Source organism: Ctenocephalides felis, unplaced genomic scaffold (genome assembly GCF_003426905.1).
Source record: "Ctenocephalides felis isolate EL2017-DRISC unplaced genomic scaffold, ASM342690v1 CF-g0.4_SCAFFOLD_03570, whole genome shotgun sequence".
In the NCBI taxonomy this organism is placed as follows: Eukaryota; Metazoa; Arthropoda; class Insecta; order Siphonaptera; family Pulicidae; genus Ctenocephalides; species Ctenocephalides felis.
This window is the reverse complement of record NW_020539724.1, coordinates 11,000,891-11,022,658: the sequence shown is the minus strand read 5'-3', so window position 1 is coordinate 11,022,658 and position 21,768 is coordinate 11,000,891. Positions and strand designations below refer to the sequence as shown.

The following is a 21,768-nucleotide window of genomic DNA, read 5'->3' as shown; positions in this document are numbered from 1 at the left end:
TAAATATATAAATACTAATAAAAAACACATAAATTAATAAATTGGTGTAAAAAAGGAAATTTACCATGTGGTATTTTGGGTAAATTTTGATAGTATACAAGTAGACATATATGTTTTAATTGAAATTAAAATTTGTATTACAAGACTTGGTTAGTGTGTGCTAATTTTTATAATTAACTAAATAATTTTTAAATCAATCAAATTAATTTGAAAGTGCTTATTTTTATTTTATACTCTGTGGTAATAAATTTACTTTAATTTTAATTCAAATTTAAAAGCGATTGAGGAAATATTAAATTAGTAAAAATAATTAAAATATAACTTATGTTACAGATTTATGAAATTTTTTTATAATATTTTAATAATATTTATAAATAAACGATATACATTAATACATATTAAGTAAAATTTCATTTGATTTTAATTAAAATTCAATAGTGCATGAAGTAGTATTAAATTAGTGTAAATAATAATAATTTAAAATTTAACTTATGTTATAGATTTTTATGAAAATTATTTATAACATTTTAATAATATTTATAAATAAATAATATACAGGAATAAATATCAAGTAAAATTTTATTTGATTTACAGTAAATATTAAAGTTATAATTTATTTAATAGTATTTCAAAATTTCCCAAAAGTCTAATTTTTTCAAAGTTTTGCACGGTTTTCGGTACTGGAGTTCTAGCAATTTGACTTAAGACACGATGTCATGCACCACTAGTTTTATATATTGTTCAAAATGTTTTAATTCTCATTAACATTTTTCACTATTTATATCAATCTATTTCTAATTTGCTTTATCTATTAATTTTATAGGTATAGCTATTATTTTACTGAATGCTTATCTGTTTGCAAATGCTTGGCCAAATATGACAAAACCTCACATAACAACATTTACTGCAATAAGTGTTGCGACAGAAACAACATCCTTAGATGGCACAACAACACCATCAACATCTATTCAAACAGAACCTTATACTACCGAAAAAGAGACAACAACCATAACAACAACCACAACCACGGAAAAATTCAGTTTTGTTCAAGCAAAAGCAGGAGAAAGGACGTAGAAGATGTAAGTAGAAAGCTCCTAAAATGCTCCTAAAATCTTTGAGGTTTTTCTAACATGCCAATTTTGTTGCTTCTTTTAATATCAATGATTTATTTCATCTTTCAGAGTTGTACTTCCGAAATTTCTGGAAGTGTTTCAGGAGATTATGTAGAGTGGCCTCCTACAAATCATGGAAGAGAATCCTACTCAATACCAAGGTGCGTCAGCCTAAACAAACATTTCATCAAAAGGACTTGTGTTTACCAATGTTGGTTACCACAAGAAGCTTGGCCTTGCCAAGAAGTTCAAGACGTCTACAATTACCACGAACATTGTACATTAACCAGTTTTTATTTCAACGGGCATTGTATAGAAATCTCTTACACATCATGGGAGGAAAGATGCAGGAGCTTAGGAAATGATGAAAGTATTTTACAAAAATCAGAAGAATGGCTTTCTGTTTTATTCGAATATTTGTTATCTGAAAAGTACGATAGGATATGGTTACCCGCAAAACAATTGGAACAGTATGGACCATATGTCTGGTTCTTGCTAGGACGAATGTGGAAAACTCCTGTTTACATCGAGATCAAAAATAGGAATCTAGGTTCTTGTTTATCATTACAAATTGTGAATCAACATAAGTTTGTACTGGAAGCAGTGGATTGTTCTATAAAATTACCAACTGTGTGCTTAAATGACATCAAACTCCAAAAATCAAACTGCCCAAGTGGATACTACACCACGAGTATTCCTGACTGGCAACATACTTGCTATGGATTTGAAAAAATAACTTCATCCATGTGGAAAAATGTTTATAAAAATAAACCTATGATGATAAATAACGCGGATGTAAATTATGTTTACCAACACATCATGAATATTGATAGCATTTTTGATAAATGCTGGATCGGTTTGGAACATGTTAACGATACTTTTATTTGGACTACAGGTATGCCTGTAACTTTCCTCAATTGGAATATCACTGAAAACTATATATATAATTATGGTCTAATTGATTCTAATGGTTTTTGGAGTTTATGGAGTCCTACGGCTAAATTAAATTGTTTTGCTTATTATGTAGAAAACACTATTCAAGAACCAGAAATCGTGTTGAAGTTTTATCCAAATCTTGAACTTTTAGAATTATCTATATATGCTCCTGAATCATTATACGTAGTGGATGGAATTGGTGTACATTGTTTTGCAGGATCTAGTTTAATTTCATATAAAAAAGTGGAAATTGGAGATCTCATTTGGGACAGTAATTGGAGCGGAGACTATTTTATTGTTAAAAGAAAAGTTCTGTATGAAGTCATGTTGGAAGATTATCCAGATAATTATTGGTGCGAAGGTTTCACCTTAAATAGTGGACAGTTGATTAGCACAAATCAAATTTACGCATACAAAAAATTTTATCCACACATGTATTCGCTTTTGTGGGAAATGCCAACGGAAATGTTAAACAAGATTGCTGAAGACAAAGATTTTTTATTAGAATTATTTCCTAATATCAATGTTAAAGATTACCGTGTACAACAAATTTTAGAAGTAACCAAGTATAAAGTTACCACAATTGTCCAGATGATTCTAAATGGTGATATAACAATTAAAACAAGTGATGCTGATATTATCCATTCGTATGAAATAGCTCAAGAAATTGTCAGAGAAATTAATAAACATCCTGATGTAAATATTCAAGGCATGAACAATACTTTATACTGTATTCCTGATCAGTATATATTCTCATCATATAAGGGCATCCAGTGGCCTGTGACAAAATTAGATCACCGAGCAACAACATCAGAACTTTGTCTCCAAGAAAATGGTTTACCAATATACAGATGTTGCGTTGGTGATGTTATTTTTGGTTCCATCTGGAAAGAACCAACTGGATTTTGCAACAGTTCCATTGCACCTTCTTCTACAACTTCTGGACTATTTGATATAAATGCGAAACATGGAGAATTAATAAACTGTACAGACTGTATCACGGATGAAATTTTTAAAATCATTTTCAATGCCGAGTCTATCATCCCAGCAGATATTTACTACCTTGGTTTGATACTTGAAAAGGTTGCGTTGAAATCAAATAAAGATAAAATGTTCAATAAAAGAAAAATTGTAACGGATATTATTTCTAAAATAGCTGAAATTAATAGCACTAGCATTGCATTATCCCAAATTGCATTAAATTCAACAAATATTATAACAGATTCTATAAATCGTTTGTTGGAAGTCATACCAATACAAGATGACTTCTTAAATGATAAAGATGATGGTGTAATTTTGATAAGATCATCCGAATTTATATGTCAAATTTCGAATCCCAGCATCAAAAATGTATCTGGAATTGCTTTGATTAAGAAAAACGCATCCAGTATTGGAAATTTAGATGACTACGATTTAATGACAATATCATCCCACCAAACTTTAGACAAATTAATGCAAATTGAAAACTTAGAACTGCTGACTTGGGTTCCAGATAAACTTTTAGAAAGAATTAATGATACGACATATAACAAAACAGGTTGTAATATATCAATAATTATAACAATTTATAACAGTGATGTATATTTTAAGGAACGGCGCACAAATTTTTTTGCGGATAAAGTGGTGAGTGTTTCAATTCCACATTACGGTCCAAATTTACCAATTCCTTTAACAATTTTATTTCGCCAAAATTTTGAAAATTTTATATCCCCAGTTACAAATGTCTCATGTAACTATTGGAATTATCAACCAAAATTTGATATGCATAACAACTTTGGAGAATGGTACAATGATGGTTGTTTTCGAACCATGGAACACGAGAGTGGAAAATATAATTTGACAGTTTGTGAATGCTCGCATTTGACAAATTTTGCACAACTTGTTACTGGGAATACAAAATTAACACCGAACACTGAAGAAACCCAACACGAGAAAAATTTGAACATGATAACGATGATAGGTTGTACATTGTCTATTATTGGTCTGACTGGAATTTTTATAATGGCGATTGTATATAAATCGTGGCGTAAAAAAACTGGGATTAAAGTTTTGTTGCACTTGTCTTCTGCTATATTTATAGAAATGGTAGTAATTTTAATCATGAACGTCGGGATTGTAAATATTTCCGAAGTAGACATAGAATCTCCTGGTTATAGTTTGCAAGAGACTTGTTGCGTTGTTTTGGGCAGTATTCTGCATTACATAGTGCTTGCATGTTTTTGTTGGATGGTAATTATTGCTTACATGCAGTATTTGAGGTATGTTAGAGTTTTGGGTATAATAAGACCGGCCAAATTTATGCAGAAAGCTGCAGCAATTGCTTGGGGTTGTCCTTTTGCTCCAGTATTATTACTTTTGGCAATAGATAATGGTAACTACATCCCACAAATTGAATCAGAAAATGCAATTTGCTATCCTTCGGGGATAGCTTTATTTATTACGGTTGTAGGCCCTATAGCTGTGATGATTTTAATAAACATGATCTTTTACACTTCGGTTTTGATTGCAATATTTCATAGACCAAAGAATGTCATTAAGAAAAATCATTACCCGAGTTTAATTTCGGCTCAATTGCGATTATCGATTTTCTTATTTTTTCTGCTGGGTTTGACATGGTCGTTTGCATTAGCAGCAGCTTTAGATGCTGGTATTGTATTTTCGTATTTATTTTGTCTAACTGCGACATTACAAGGTTTTATTTTATTTATTTATTTTGTTATTGTGGACCCAGCAACAAGAAATTTGTGGAAATGTTGCGGAAAACCGGACACTGTAGACTCAAATACGTTTTAAAAAATAATATAAATTTATAATTATCACGCCTTAAACAGATAGAAAAGATTGTAGATTGTTTGGTTGCAAATAATTTTGGTTTTGTTCTCCAAACACTAAATTTTGAACAAAAGCACCAATGTTGCATTCATATTACATAAACAGCAGTTTAAAAATACAATAAATAAATATCTGATCATCACTGATTCTAAATTATAAATACTGCAGCAGGCTACTGTGAAAGATGATTTTCCCTTAAATTTAAGTGCAAAAACTAAATATGTCTAAATTAATTTTTACAACTACATCTAATAAAATTATAATAATTAATAACTGATAATTTCTATTACCTGTCGTTTATGAATTAGCAAAAACATAAAACTTTTGCACAGAAACACACATCCACTAGATTTAAGTTATGACTTGGATAAGAGAGAAATAAGATCTCCTCAACGACTTCAACATCTGATACAAAAGATGCCCTCTGACAAGGGCGACCATTATGGATCCAAGATGCAAATAAGAAGAGATTCCAGTGGCGTACCTAGAAAATAAATATATAAATAAATATATTTAGAGATTTTTATAAAATTTATAAAATATTGTGTAAAATACCCATTAAACCTAATTTTGAAAATCCGTTTATTAAACTGCCAAATTTTAATATTTTAATCAAAACTTTACTGAGAGTTTAGAAATTCTAGTATATTACACAAACATTAGATTCTTAAAAATTTAAATACAGTATGAATAAAATTTAAATATATATTGCTATAACCTGTGAATATATACAAATATCTAGTATATTACTAAATACATATTACATATTAATCAAAATTGTAAATGTATGATAATAAGATCTTTAGATATTCGAATATTGTATAAATTTTTACATTTTCAAATACAAATACTATACAAATAGAATTATCTAAATTATTAATGCAAATGTCTATAACAAATATAACGCAATTATCGAAACTTTACCTATTGTTCATTTTGCAACTAAGAATCTCATCAATATTATTTTAGAACTACATTCCTTCGAACTGCTGAAGGAATAATGTATTTTTATTTCAATTTGTTCGATTAAGTTCGTAAAATTAATAATGTAAAGAATGAAAAATATACTGAATACTAACCAGCAATAATATTTAACAACAGTAACATAAACTAAGTTGTTATTTAATACAGCATATTGAGTATTTTGTATCAACGTAGGTGATGTAATAAATTATGGTTTATATTGCCTATATTTGATAATTTTTTTTAATAATAATTTTTTTCCCAAGTACGTCTCTTGCTGGACATGACAAACCAAAGTGCCAGTAATGCAATAATGAGATCGTTTTTGATTCATTCAATTAGATCTCCTTAAGTAATGTTATTGTGGTGCCTCCTGGCAAATATCAATTGAACCGTTTTGCTATGCAGGAAGCCACTAAATTGTTGAATGCCGATCAACAAACCGAGACACATCCAATATAAGATAAATGTCTTTTAAATAGGTTAATTGTAGGTTGACTAGGCTAGGAAAATTCTGAGAAACTGAATTGATTTAGCCAAAATCTTATTTATCAAGATACCAACATTCTTTTGATCTTCAAGCTCTAATTTTCATAATGGAGAATGTAATAATTCCTTTTCGCCATTAAATTTTTTTGCCAAGGTGTTTCTAGGAATAAGATGTATCATTCAACTATTGTTTCGACTGCATGAAAGATTCGAGGATAAATTAAATGTTTATTGCTTCGTCACGAATCATAAAAACTAAAAATATTATACTATTGTATTGCCGATAAGGCGAAAAACAATGCAAGTGGTGCAACAAATTCGCAAACTGTTGACCAATTTATAAAAAACATATTAAACATATAGAACAAATATTTATAAAATATTTATTAAACATTTCATCTTTGACCAAATGGTCGATATTTAGGTATAGGATTTGAATTAGTGGTCTTAGGTTCGATACCCGCCTCGGACAGATCTCAGTATTAATTTTCATTCACATAAATACATAAATAAAAAAGACTAAAAAATGCATTAATTTACATATTGACTTTGTCTAGTATTTATAAAAATTATATAAACTGAATTGCAAAGTTGAAATTCATTTTTGAATAATTCAGATCGGACGCTTAGTTCTCTCAAACACTGCCATTTTTTGCACATTTAGCTCTGTATCTTGGAAATGGCTAGGCCTGCCTTTGCCAAAAACTAATAACCACTTTTCCCAATCATTACTAATTAAATGTTTTTTAATTCAAATCGAATGCTCCGTTCTCTCAAAAACTCTATTTCTCTTTTCTGCACTCTTTGCTCTTTATTTCCCTAACTGCTGGTCCTGCCTTTGCCAAAAACTAATCAGCACATCTCTCTATCAATAGGAATCGAATGTTTTTTGAAGCATTCAGATCGGTTGATCCGTGCGCCAGAAAACGTGAACGAAAAATTGTATCCATACATACAAACATACACACACACATTCATTTTTTCTGAGGTATGCCAAATTGTTCAGAAACCTTCAAAACGTCGAGAAATGCAAACATTTTTATTTTCGATTTTCGGCCCATTACTATAACTATCCTACGGGAAGTTAATAATAATTTCAAAATATAAATGCCTAATATAAAGGAAATTTAGACTACAAAGAATATTTTATAAACGATTTTTAACACAAAAATTGCAATTGCAGTTGTTGGATTTAATAAGTTATTTAATATGATAAATTTGTGATTTTAAAAATACTAATTTAAATGTGCACTTTGTAATATTTATTTCGATAACAAATATCAATAAAATTTCACATGCGGGCTGAAAGTTTTACAATATTTCAAAGAGTTGATAAGTTCTACTAGTATTGTTTTATAATTTTAAATTATGAGTTTACTATTTCATGTTGAATCGTTTACAAATAGAAAACTGACTTACTGTAATCTAAATTGATTTGATTTTAATTTATTCAACTAACAGCTGCAGTAAAATTGATATTAAAAAATTATAAATATTGAATATCAGTTGCCAAAGAAAATGTCCAAAATTAAATCCTTAATAATGGACCCATAAGCTTTTTAAAATTTTTGTTCATAACCAATGTGATTATTATTATTGTGCATTATGTTTCAGTGACAAATTTAAATTTGTTATTAATTTTTTTATTCAAAATGGAAACGTTATCCTTCAGAGATCCTTGTACAAGATCCGTGGAATTTACTAATGGTGAATCCAAGTTAAAAAGAAAAGGACTTTATATGACAAAATTTACTTTCTTTTTAAGTACATTAATTTTAGTGTTGATTTCTGTAATTATTGGATTCACAGTGCATTATTTAAGTACTTGCAGATTGACAGAGGTAATAATAAATAATATTAATCATAAGAAATCATAATTTCAAAAAATTTGACAATATATAAAAATTATTATTAATTATTTTCTTTTCTATTATAGAATCCAAAATTGCCTTCAAATACAAACATAGACTGGAATGAATTAATTTTGCCAAAAAATATAAAACCATCATACTATCGTCTTCTAATCCGGCCATCATTCGACTTAGAAGACAATGTGTACAAATACGAGGGAACAATTTGGATAACACTATCGGCCCAAAATTCAACTAAACAAATCGATTTAAATTCCAAAGATCTAACAATTACAAAAGTCACTATTGTGGACCACAAAAAAATTTTAAACAGCGATAAATTACAAATGCCATTTGAAGAGGATGAATATAATGAATCCAAAATGAGTTTGATTCCAAAACTTGTAAAATATTTCCAATTGGGCGACTTTATGTATGATGATTTAACGTCAACTCCTGATTCCACAATTGTGACTTCAGAAAATCCAGTGGAGTCTACCATTAGTTCAAGATTGACAGTGGGATCTACAACTTCTGCAAAAATGACAAGTGAAGATATGACGATGATGAATATTTTGGAACCGATGGAAAGTTTGACATTTGTTTTGAACGAAACTACGGAAATTGTGAGTTTTTATTTAAAAGAAGAAATGGAACCTGGTGTAGAATATATGCTGGAGATTCTATTTTCTGGTGAAATAAAACATGAATACTCCGAGTTTTACTGGAAGAATTATATGGATAACGGAGAATCCAAGTAAGATAAATAATTACTGATATATAAATATGTGTATACATATATAAATATATGTATTTCAGGCTATTGTTATCAACCAATTTGCGACCAACATTAGCCAGAAGTGTTTTTCCATGTTTTGACGAACCCACGATTGCAGCACCTTTTGAAATTGCAATTCAACGAAAACTTAATATGCAATCTGTTTCAAATTCTATTTTAAAACAATCTATGAACAAGTGAGTAAAAATAAAAAATAAAATTTAGTTACTAGAGCTAAAGTCCATGATCCATCTCCATGCCAAACAAATTTGTAACTGGACGATTCCAAACTAATCTAATTATATAGATGATAATTTACAATACCTTTATAAAAGTTAGTAACTTCTTCCAGAAATCCTATAGTTAGAAAACTTTCTCGTTTGTCCTTCCTTTTAGATGCAGTTCCTTTTTTGTGACTTTGTTAGATGCAATCCTGTGAATACAAAAAATCCACCTCCAAGTCAATTAAACTTCATCAATTTCATATCCAAAATGATTCCAAACATATTTAAATACTATACATAAAAAAATAATTCTATATTATTTATTCTACCTTTTCCAGAAACTTCGATTTAGTATGGGACTACTTCCAACCAACTCCTCCAATAACGCCTTCATCAGTATTTTTCATGGTGTCCGAATTATCCAAACAAGACATCCAGATCAATGACAACACATCTCTAACAGTATGGTCAAAACAAGAACTTGTCGAAACTGTGGCTTCCAAAATAGATTTCTTAAAATCCATATTGGAAACCTACTACAAAATCTTAGAAAGTGCTGTTCCCCAACCACTCAATTTAAATCTGGTAGTCATCCCTGGAAATTATTATAATGGCGATGCTGCTCATGGTGTAGTAATTCTAAAGTAATGCTGATATGCAGTATTGATTAATTTATACAAATTTTGAATTAACTTTTTCAAATTGTAGAGAAATGCAACTGTTGGATTCAAACCTGGTTTCAACTCAAGAATATTTGGAATCTGCCAAAATTATATCAAAACAAATTGCATGTAGTTTATTAACTAGTATGGTACAAATAAACGATTTGTCAGGCATCTGGATTCCTGAAGCAATATTTAAATATTTAAGCCAAATGATTATATCTACGGTAAAAAATTATAATTTGTACATTATATAAAACCAAGATTATGTAAATTTTTAATTCAACCAGATTGAACCGTCGCAAATGATGGTGAATAGATTTTTGGAAAATGTTGCTCTGATGGAAAGGGATTCTATGAGTTCTGTTTCACCACTTAAAAATGCTTTTTCTAATATTTTTCAAATACGAAACCAAAATCATGATATATATGTAAATAAAGGTGAGTTGCTATACAAACCAAATATGTTTGAACTATTATAATTATTATTATTATATGAAATTTATAACTAGGAGTGGCGCTGCTGAATATGTACCAAAACGTATTTGGAGTCGAAAATTTTATGGAAATAATTCGAAGTTACATAAACAAAGTGTAAGTTGCATTTATTTATGCTCCTGGAATATATCCAAAAAATGTTATTCTAATTTCTGAACTTCTATCACAGATTAACAGATTCATGTGCTTTTACGTTAATACTTCTTCTTTTAGAAGTTTATATTATAAATCTATAATTTTTTAAATATTAATTATCTTTTTATTTAGAAATGCAACAGATACATCCAACTTCTGGAAATTTCTCAACAAACATTTGACTGAATCAATAAAAAGTAATAATCCTCAGACGAGTTTCGTAGACGCCTGGATTACCAGCAACGGATATCCAATAGTAAACGCTACTATTAATCTTGCCAGTGGCAGTATAACATTATATCAGGTACTGATTATCATGAAAAAATAAATTTTACTAAAATTTATAATATTGTCTTCCAATATTCCAGAACAAATTTTCAGAGAAGCATCCAACAAATTTTTCCTGGAATATTCCAATTTCATTTACTTCATCTCATTCTGATCCAAAATGGTCTGGAACAGTACAACATTGGATGATGGATAAAAATTCTAAAATAATGGATTTGGAAGGGAGTGAAATCGAGTGGATAATATTAAATGATTTGAGATCAGGTAAAATTTTACTTCCCAATTAATATATAACCATCAACAAAGTAAGGAAAAATTGGAATTACCTAAAATTAGACCTAAGATACTGGTAATGAATTTTCTTTACTATCATTAAATTTTATATCAATAAACCAGTTAAAATAATTATTTTTCACAGGTTATTATAGAGTCAACTACGATGAAGAAACATGGACTCTTATTTTAGATATTTATAAAACTAAACCAGAAGATCTTGGTGAAATAACAAAAGCACAACTTTTGGATGATGCTTTCAAATTAGCTTTGAATAACTATATAACAATAGATATTCCTTTAAATATGACCAAAAGTTTAGGTACAGAAGAGTCACTAGTTGTTTGGAAAGTGGCAATGGAAAACTTTAAAATTCTTGAAAATGTCATGAGATTTTCACCAAATTATGGTGACTTTAAGGTAATGCACCTTAGATGCTCCTTAATTGCATATAGTATTAAATAGAAGTATAGCTTCTATTTGGTCTAGAAATTCCATTATGTTCTGCAAACTGAATTAACTATTATAATTATACTCTTTAGAACTATATGCTATCAATCCTAAACCCAATATTCAATAATATCGATCCAACACAATCAAAATCAGCCTTAGAAGCCTTGATTTACAGATGGACATGCCATTTTGGAAACAACGATTGCAAAATGTCTTCACAAAAATTAACTACTGAATTAATCGAGAAAGAATTCTCAAACGATTTGTAAGAAAAGTAAAATAATTCACTCATTATGATTTAAAAAAATCATATTTATAATTATTTTTTAGTGTTGTTGTCGATTTTCAAGAAAGTATTTTATGCGCAGCTGTAGAAAATTCTGATTCAGATGTGGAAAAGATTTTCCAAGCTTTTGGAAATGTGGATTCTTATAAGAAAATTGTTTTGCTAAAAAGTTTAGCGTGCACAAAGGAGCAATGGATTTTAAATAAGTATGATAATAAATTATTGTGTTAATTAGCAGTTACTTTAAGACATGAGAAAAAGGTTATAAATATTTGTTTTATTTTTACAGACTATTTGAAAAAATCATCACTACATCCGAATTTAGTAACGATGATATATTAGAACTTTTGGATAATTTTGAAGATCCTGAAATTAGTAAGAATATATTGAGGATATTAAAGGATAACTGGCAAATGATCTATATAAAATTCTATAAACATGATACAATAATACGCAATTTCATAAAAGTGTTGGACAAATTAAATCACATCGACGATTTCATAGAAGTGAGTATATAGGAAATGATCAGAAATATTTAGTAAAAATTTGTAGATTTTTTTCCTAAAACTTTCATTCCTATGATTAATTTATAAGTCGTTTAAATTTCACAAAAAAACGAGGAACAAGTATCGAGTTGTGAAATTATTCTTTTTTTTAAATCGCGCCATGTATTGCTAATCTAAGCAGTAGCTTTTTTTTACAGATTATATTACATAATTAATTATTTCATTATCACCATCTGATGTTCAAAAATATTCTCTCAAATTCAATGCTGGATTATATTTCTAATAGTTTTTATTTATTTCAGTATAAAAAATTCATCAAAGCAAATATAATCACAATGAACTCACAACAAACATTGGCAATTGTGGAAGAACAAATAGCTCGTAATATAGAATATAAATATAAATATTCTGTTCCAATTTCAGAATGGATATCGTATAATAAAATAAACTAAATTATTATTTATAAGTTTAAATATAACATTTTGTTTTTGTTTGTACTTTTGATGAATAAATATACTACTATTAAAATTTTGTTTCTGTCATCGCAAAGTGGCAATATATATTTTTGTATGAATATTTCTTATTTATTAATTTTATAAAATTTTATTACTGTTATTATGTTTTTAATGGAAACATATTTACAACGTTTGGCTAAACAGATTTTGTGCCCCAAAAGAATAAATACAAGGATTTTTGCGAAGGCTTTTGGTACTGAATATGTGGAAGTGGAACATGATGAAGAAAAAAATAGATTTACTGTTAGGTTTGGAGAACGTAAGGATGTATTTTTAGATTAAATTTTTATTTAAGGAACAAAATGTACAAATGTGTTCCAAATTCCCAATATGTGTGAATAATCGATATAGTGAGTAATAATTGGTATTTAGCCACTCCAACTGAGACGATGTGATTTTCAATAGGCTATTTAGAAAATAAAGTTTATTCTGAACTTTAATGAATTTTTATAAATAAACCACTTACCGCAAGCCTATAATATTTTAGGAAAAATTGTATCCATTTTTTTAACAATTCGAAGAACTGGTTTAACCAATTTTTACCAAAACTAACCAGTACGATTTCCACCTGAAGCCTTTTAAACAGGCTTTGAGTTTTCAAAATGGGTTCAGAATTTCTTGCTAAAAATGAGACAAATAATGTTGCCCTTCTCTGCTAATTAAAAAGAAACAGTATACATATGTATATATATATATATAAATATATATAATTTTTTTTTAATAATTACAGGTAAAGCTGTCCTGAAGTACTCAAAGGACGAAACGACAATAAACGTCCTTAAAGTCTACGTACCCGAGGACCTCAGAGGTCGAAGGGTGGCACACGTTTTATCCCAAGTAATTTTATTTATAATTAAATAATAAAAAAATATATTTTAAATATATTTTTTCAATAATTACAGGCTGCCTTGGATTACATCGCAAGCAATAACAAAAAAATGATAATGACGTGTCCGTGGTTCAAACAATATGTAGAAACTTTGGCCCCGGAGTACAAAAAATATTTGGCCAAAAAATAAATAAAATTTATGAGTATTTTCTAACTTTAAAAATTAATTTATGTATTTTGATATTGTTAAAATTATATTTAAATAAATATTTTTCTAAAAAAGTAAAAGTTGTTTGAACATTTTATAGTTGTCATCGTACAAATTATAGAAAATCATAAAAATATATACAGAAGACATAAAAAAATCATTAAAAAACCACCACCAATTTATTTCAATAAATATCTCTATCACGTACCTGTATTCCTTTAGACTCGAGTACCTGATTTCCTAAATATATAAAAAATATTCAGATATCTTCTCAAATTTTATTAACTCCTCAAATATACATGGAAGACAAATCTATCCTCTTTGGCAAGGCACGTTTCATTTAAAATATTGAAGGAATGTAAGTAAATAATGTATTTATCGAGAAAATCGTTTCTTCTTTTTGGAAAAATAAGTACCTAGAAAACTTAATATTTTTTTAATTTACATAATTCCAATTTTATCATTATTTTCTGGAATCATATTAACGATTTTCCTTTGAGGCATGCACCACATTTTGTGATTGGTTCCGAAAAGATGTGCCTCTGCTAAAGTTTCAGGTAATCTTTTATATAAAGTCTCAGGTAAAAATAGCTCGCAAAGAACCCCCATCAAGGACACTAAAGACATCACCAGATAAGGATAACTTATGTGGTATTGAGTGCCCTGGAAAAGAAAACATGATCAAAATGATTTACTTACGAAATCATGATTTTTTTATTACCAGGAGTATTATGAATGGTCCAAGTACTCCCATGGCATTTGATACAATAACACTTGTTGAAATTCCTGTTTGTCTCAAACAAGTTGGATAAATTTCCATTGCTTGAAGATTGACAACGTAAAATGTAATACTGATACAAAATCTCATAAAAGTTGCCAAAGCTAAAACTGACCATGTGGATTCTTGAACTAAGAAGAAGGAAATCAAAATGTTAATGCCAGAAGAATTATAAAAGAATATTGAATTAGAAAAATAGTGCCTGTATATTGTATGTATATTATTTTTTTACCATTCAAAAGTGCAAATTGCGTAGTGGCTGTTATAGATGCAAGACAAAAAAATCCTAAACCAGTCCACCTCCGTCCAATCCTATCACAAGCATATCTTCCCAACAAATATGCAGGAATTTCTACCATGGATTGCCATAAAAAGTTTAAAAATGGATTTCCGCTCATGTTACTAATATTTAATATCAAAGTATACAAACAAACCACAGATGAGATCCTGCAATGGCATAAAAATAGCATAAATATAACTTAATTTGTGTAATTATTTTTTTATATTTTACCAGCAGCCAGTCATCAGTATAGTATTTTTGGCTAGTCTTACAGATGAGAATAGACTCATCATTCCGTAGACTTTTTCTGGTTTTTGTGACGTGTTTTTCTCAAGAAATGTCAATACTTCGTCGCTTATACAAGTTCCATTTATTTTGGCTATTTTTGTTAATTCTTTGAGAGCACGCTCTTGTTTTCCTCGGCTCGCCAACCATCGTGGAGATTCTATTATATATCTGGAAACAAAAGTTGTATACAAATATTTAAATATTATATTTTTTTACTAATTTATTACTAGTACTAACTTGTATCCAAAAAGTACCAGGCCACAAGGTAAAGTTGTGATTAACATAAAAGTAGACCAATCTCCTACAGCCCACATTATCAAAGGCATAACACACATACCAATTGTCCAGGCAATGCATTGAATAACTGCTATATGTGCACGATCATCTCTTAAAAAAACAGATATATAAATAAAAAATCATGTGGAAAAAGCATTACAAGCAGACAATACTGGCGCAAAAAATAATTTGATAATATCAGCATGGATTTCAATGTTCTTATCCCTTACCCATGTGATATTTCCATAGAGATGACCAAAGGGCATTGGAAAATAGGAGTGATGCTCAAGTTTCCCAAGGCTGCAGCCAGCAGGAAAAATGAGTACCATGATGAGGTGAGTGCAGACAAGACACGTCCAGTTATTATGGTTACGATGCTGATGTAGAACACTGGCTTCCTTCCAATACTGAAAAAATATACATGTACCTCTATACACAAAAACCATTCTAGGTCTACCAATCGATATATTTTTCATAACATATGTATAATTTTATACTATTTGAGTTTAAAATTCATTTCACGAAATAATATATCAATAGTGATCTCACCATGACACTTAACGACGAGTCGTTAAAACGATATGCTAAAATTAAAATTAGCATTCCAGTTTATGCAAATTTTGATTGAAAATGTGACTAACATATGTTTGAATGATAATATTTCACCTAACGCGATCGTCAATGATAAAATATGATAGAATTTAATTATTGAATCGAGGTTGAAGTTCAATATCATAAATAAAATTATATATATTTATATATATATATATAATTATATATATATATATATATATATATATATATATAGTAAATGTTTAAATAATTATGAAACCAATTTGCCACATGCAATATAGTGGAAAAATCCATTTCAAATCATACTAGTTTTGCTTAGTATATCATATTTATTTTAAAAGTTTTGCTTGATACTTTGACATTACATAATACATAATTTCTATAACTATGTTTATATGCAATTTCATCTCATTTATTTATTATGCAGTTATATCCAAATTGAAATACAAATTTTTATTTATTATATATAATAACATCCTAAATTAATCTTAATCCTTAATATTAGTCATTAATATTAATGAAATTAAATGCAACTTAAATTAATTTTAATACTTCTGAACCTTAGGATTATTTAGGCGAAAATATTAAATATCAGGATGAATTTTGTTAGTAAATATTTCATTAAATGCAAAAATAAGAGTTTCTAACATACAGTGTTTTAAGTTTGATGTGTTCGAGTTATTAACGGATTTAATTTGAATTTAATATAATGAAAATAATTTTTTTGATAGAATGCTAGTCTAAGGTAGTAGTTTAGATAATATTAATAACGTATTTGGCACAATTGTTCAAAATTGTATTTAAAAAAACATTTTACAACTTTGAAATACTCTACAGCATCCGGGTATATTTTTAGAATATGTTTTAAAAATAGAAAATCAATCTGAGCGTGCTAATAGTGCGTTGACTTTTAATATAATTTATAAATTTAAAACCATGAGATTAATCATTTCATTTAATACCAATGAAATATTTAAAACTTGTATTCGAAATTGTTTTAATATAATTTTTCTCTTCTCTACAAAAGAGAGTTGTTGTAGAATCAATTTTTCAATAAAGATCTCGTCTTTTACGATGCTTTTAATTATACAATTTATTTATTTATTTGAAAGATTTGTATAATTTATGTTATGACTTTTTAGCTTATTTACAAACTCGAAGTTATCTCTAAAATCCAAATGTCGAAAATCAATCCAAGGCTACGACATGTCATGAAACGTTATCATGATGCAATTCGTCATTTTTTGCTACAGGTTTGCGATATCATATCACTTGCTAAAAAAATGGGCAAATTAGCACATTTTTTAAAGCAAAAAACCGAATATACATCTATGAATAATATCCGCTGATAGTTCTTATTTCTTGTTTGTAAATAACACGCAAAATATCCTCATTAATTGAATGAAAACGGAAAGTTTAGAACATGGAAACAGGAAAATGTTTAGTATACACATTCGATTAAAATACTGCTTGTGAGCGGTAAAATTGTACCTGATTCAGTTTTTTTGCTAACAAAAACTGGAAGCGTCCATTAATCACGTTGGCGAGTTTTTAAGGATTTTTGGACTCCCCCTCCCCCTTGGTGATACGTGGTGATATTCAAAATTACAACCCCTTCCCCACCAAACATCACGTGTATTTTTAGTTGCGTGATAAAACTGTGAAATTTCGAATGTTTTTTGACATTTTTTGATTTTTTTTTAAAAAATCAGTTAAAAAATAAATGCACATGACATCTTACTATACCCCCCTCTCCCCCACGTGAAATTTCGTTATTATTTGTCAAACCCCCCTCTTCCCCTAAAAACCTCAAGTGATTAATGGACGCCCCCTTATTGAAAAATGATCAAAATCAGTAGTCAAAATAAACAATGCATTTCAGAATAAAATTATGCAGTTCCATGAAATCCGTCCTTTGTTCCATGTTCTTTGGTTCTCAAACTTACTTTATAAATTTTATAAATCATCTTTTCTACTCACGCATCACCAAGTTGTCCAAACATGAAAGTGCCCAGGACTTCCCCGATCTTGCTGGACGCGAAGGCGTTCGTGACGTAGAGTTCCCGGTCACAGACCCAGTCCTGCTGCGAAGGCGCCGTCTGGACGAACCAGGTCTTGTCGTACTCGTACCCATGCTGGCATCCTGCGGCAAATCGAAGCACAGGTTCCGATCTCTGAGCCATGGTTTCAGTAATTGTGTGAGTTGATAATTGATTCGAATTAAAGTAGAATTAGGGAAATTGGAAATTTACTGGACGTGGAATAAAATAGAAAATTCCTATGATTACGCCATGCAGAAACGCTGACTTAGGTAAAATTCAATATATAAAAGTATATATTATTTCTGCTATAAAAATCAACGTCACACAATACAATAATTATTAAAACATTATGAAAAAAATTATAACATGTATTAAGAAAATTGTGCAAAATTTATAAATAGAAAAAATTGACCAAATATACAAAAATTGTGAGGTAAAAAGACTTGCAACAGAGTATACTATTGAATTTATGATAAATTATATAATGTACGTCGATAAAATTATTCGTATAAAAATTCATAACAATGTTACTATTTTTGTTTCAATAATAGCATTTCAAAGTTTTATCATTTTGTGCGCAAAATAATCTCACAAAATATGAAAACATATTTATAATTAGCATAGACCGCTGCAAAACTAGACAGATTTTAATCATAGAAACATAAATCATGACTAGAATAGATTTTGAGCCAAAGTTTAGAAAATGAAATAAAATACACACAGACGTTTGTAATAAAAATTAGATTAATGGAATAGATATATAGATGTATATATTTATTCACGTTATAAAATAACTCATAAAGAAGCCCCTAAATGGCTAGAAATCGATATATAAATTTATATGGCTGCCCAAAATAAAATCCAAACTTATACCAAGCTAATTTTATATAAAAATCGATATATGAATGTATATATTTAATTTGTAGAGGAATTCAAGTGCTACGTTCATCAAATCGTATATAAATTAGGGTGGTCCTTAATATGAACATTTTCGAATTTCCTTGCTCCCAAGGGCTCAAATGGTTCCAAACTGATAAAAAACAATTCTCTGAAAGTTTTAGCTCTTAATATCAACTTTTAGATAGTGCGCAATTCGATCAAACTTCGTATGGAAATAGCACGGAAAAAAGTTTGAAAATAAAAAAAAAAATAGCGACAAATAGATTAAACGTGAAAATTCGTGTCATTTTTCATTGAAAATTCGACGCTCCGCAAAATTTTTGAATCTTTTTTCATGCTATTTCCATACAAATCTTTGATTGAATTGCGCTCTATCTAAAAGCCAAAATTAAGAGCTAAAACATTCAGAGAATTGTTTTTTATCATTTTGGAAACATTTGAGCCCTTGGAAGCAAGCAAATTCGAAAATGTCCATATTAAGAACTACCCTAATGGGAAAACTAGGAAGTCTAATTCTGTACAAATTGATATGAAAATGAATACTTATTGGCAACTAAAATTTTCACAAATAAGTCTATAAAAGAATAATAATTTTTAAACCAGCTCATTTTTAATTAATGTAAAATTCCAATAAATATAAAATATAAAAATTCCTGTATATTTATTACCTATTACACCAGAATCATTTCTTCCATCAGGAAAATTTGAAATATTATACATCAAACACGAGCTAAAGATTTCACGGTCACCATTGTCCCTGTCTCTGTAAAAAAAACGCACATCATTCAATCATGTTCATTATATATAATGGAAATTAATTATATCTAATTGGAAATAAAATAGTTTTCATTAGAAATTGAGGTCAGAATTATATCTAATTCAAAATAAAATGGTTTTCATTAGCTATAGAGGTCAATCTAGAGTTCTAGGGCAAGTTCAAGAGTAAAAGAAATCGTTATTTGCAAAAATTATGGTCAGAGATCGATATCATGATCGAAATGTGACGTCAGGATTGGAATTGATGTACTATTTGTACATTTGGTAAAATGCGTGTTAACCTAGATATCTAATATGAACAGACATATATCTCTTATGAATGACAATTTTATTTAATTGCTGACTATTCTGTTCATTTCATACTACAACTGACATGGACACAAATATTTAATAAATTTATAAATTACAAAGTGTAATATTGCATAACATATTATTATTTTATTTTACTTACATGGGAAGTGTGATATTTTTCCACTCCTGCAATGTAAAATTTGTATTTTCTCTTCCTGGAACATAACACCAGTGATCAGGAATCGACATTGCCAACACAATGTTATTTTCGGGCATAGCCGCCAAAAATACCAGAACGATGTTGAATAAAATATTGAACCTTTTTTGAAATACTCCATTGTTTCCGATAGAATCCATAATTTTATCAAACATTGCATCTTGTTCACTCATTTTTAATGATTATTTGTTGACTTGGTAAGAAAATATAAAAGTATGAAAAATAAATTTTTGTATTTACATTCTTGTTTAAAGTTACAAATGTTTCCAAATTGGTTATGGACCTGAAAATTAAAAAAATATAATTAGAGAAGTTTATAATTGTAATATAAGATAATAAACACAAATAAGTAATTAACAGAAATATATCAAACAACTTTGATAGACCCCACATAAAATAATCATTTTATATGTTTCAACGCCGAAATAACAATCAAAATATCGAGTTTAGTAATGATGCAAATAATAATTATGAAAACAATATTAACGGCCTTACATTACCAATAAATTAAATGATCTAATAATAATGAGTGAGATTTTAGTACAGTTTATTTTTTAATGATACTTTAAACTAAACAAATTAAAAATTTATTTAAAAAAATAGTGAAAACAAAACGTAATAAGCAAAAAGAATTAAAATAAAATGTGATGAAATAAATAATATTGACAAAAATATAAAACATCTAAAAATGATATTTAAAAAAATTATAGTTTTAATAATAAAGATGATTTTGGTGTAATTATTAAAGATGAATTAATAATTGTTAAATTAATTACATTGTTTATCCATAAAAAATATTTGTTGAAAATTTTATATTAGCGAAAAGTCCACTAACACAAATTAGGTGGATGGTTTATCCACTGCAAAGCATGATACATATATAAATGATTAAACTGATTTCATTTTAATTAAATTGGCACATTTGGATCCAAGATTTTTCATTAATTTATTAATTTTTGAAAAATATGAACATTCAGTTTTGTATTATTCTGTGACATGCCTCTCGAATTCAGACAAATTTTAAAAATTCTGCAAAAAAATTTATAGTTTTGCACAAATTCATAGACTTTCATTTGGGATTAAAAATTATTCTATTACTAAAACGGCAATTACGAAATAAGGATTTATGATAGGAGGGTGAAAATTTAAGGTTGCATGTGCTTTTTAACTACAAAGTATTGCAAAATAAAATAAAAGAAATTGGCCAAAAAAATAAAAAAATGTAAGGGTTGCCAACTCTTACCCTTAAAATAGATGTTTATATTTAAAAACTTTGATAAGAAAAAATAACACATAACTATTAATATAAATCAAAAACTGAAAAGAAGAACATAATGCCCCATAGGCAAAAAATGATTATCCATTAACTCAATTTATCAAATTTATTAATAAAACAAATTAAATTAAATTGATTAGATTTATGCTTTTTACATGTTTTTATTTATATTTTTCTATAATTGCGTAATTTTTATATCGTTTTAAATTGTAACCCTGAAATATTTTAATGTA

General features: G+C 28.3%; 2 protein-coding genes across 2 annotated transcripts; one reads left to right on the top strand and one right to left on the bottom strand.

Annotated features, from left to right (window-relative positions):
• The first annotated feature begins 7,984 nt into the window (after positions 1–7,984).
• Positions 7,985–12,010, top strand: LOC113383379 (aminopeptidase Q-like). The gene is made up of 12 exons (XM_026621651.1): positions 7,985–8,173; positions 8,269–8,939; positions 9,002–9,157; positions 9,523–9,828; positions 9,893–10,073; positions 10,137–10,206; positions 10,359–10,440; positions 10,612–10,783; positions 10,848–11,031; positions 11,186–11,460; positions 11,583–11,758; positions 11,824–12,010. The coding sequence occupies exons 1-12, from the start codon at positions 7,985–7,987 to the stop codon at positions 12,008–12,010; spliced, it is 2,649 nt and encodes an 882-aa protein (XP_026477436.1).
• Positions 12,011–12,100: 90 nt separating this feature from the next.
• LOC113383378 (carcinine transporter-like) lies at positions 12,101–20,519 on the bottom strand. Its single transcript, XM_026621650.1, has 10 exons — positions 20,203–20,519; positions 19,643–19,737; positions 18,013–18,175; positions 15,690–15,866; positions 15,421–15,570; positions 15,127–15,351; positions 14,848–15,062; positions 14,559–14,746; positions 14,324–14,500; positions 12,101–12,145 (listed from the first exon to the last, which is right to left on the bottom strand). The coding sequence occupies exons 1-10, from the start codon at positions 20,430–20,432 to the stop codon at positions 12,101–12,103; spliced, it is 1,665 nt and encodes a 554-aa protein (XP_026477435.1). The 5' UTR covers positions 20,433–20,519.
• Positions 20,520–21,768: the final 1,249 nt, after the last annotated feature.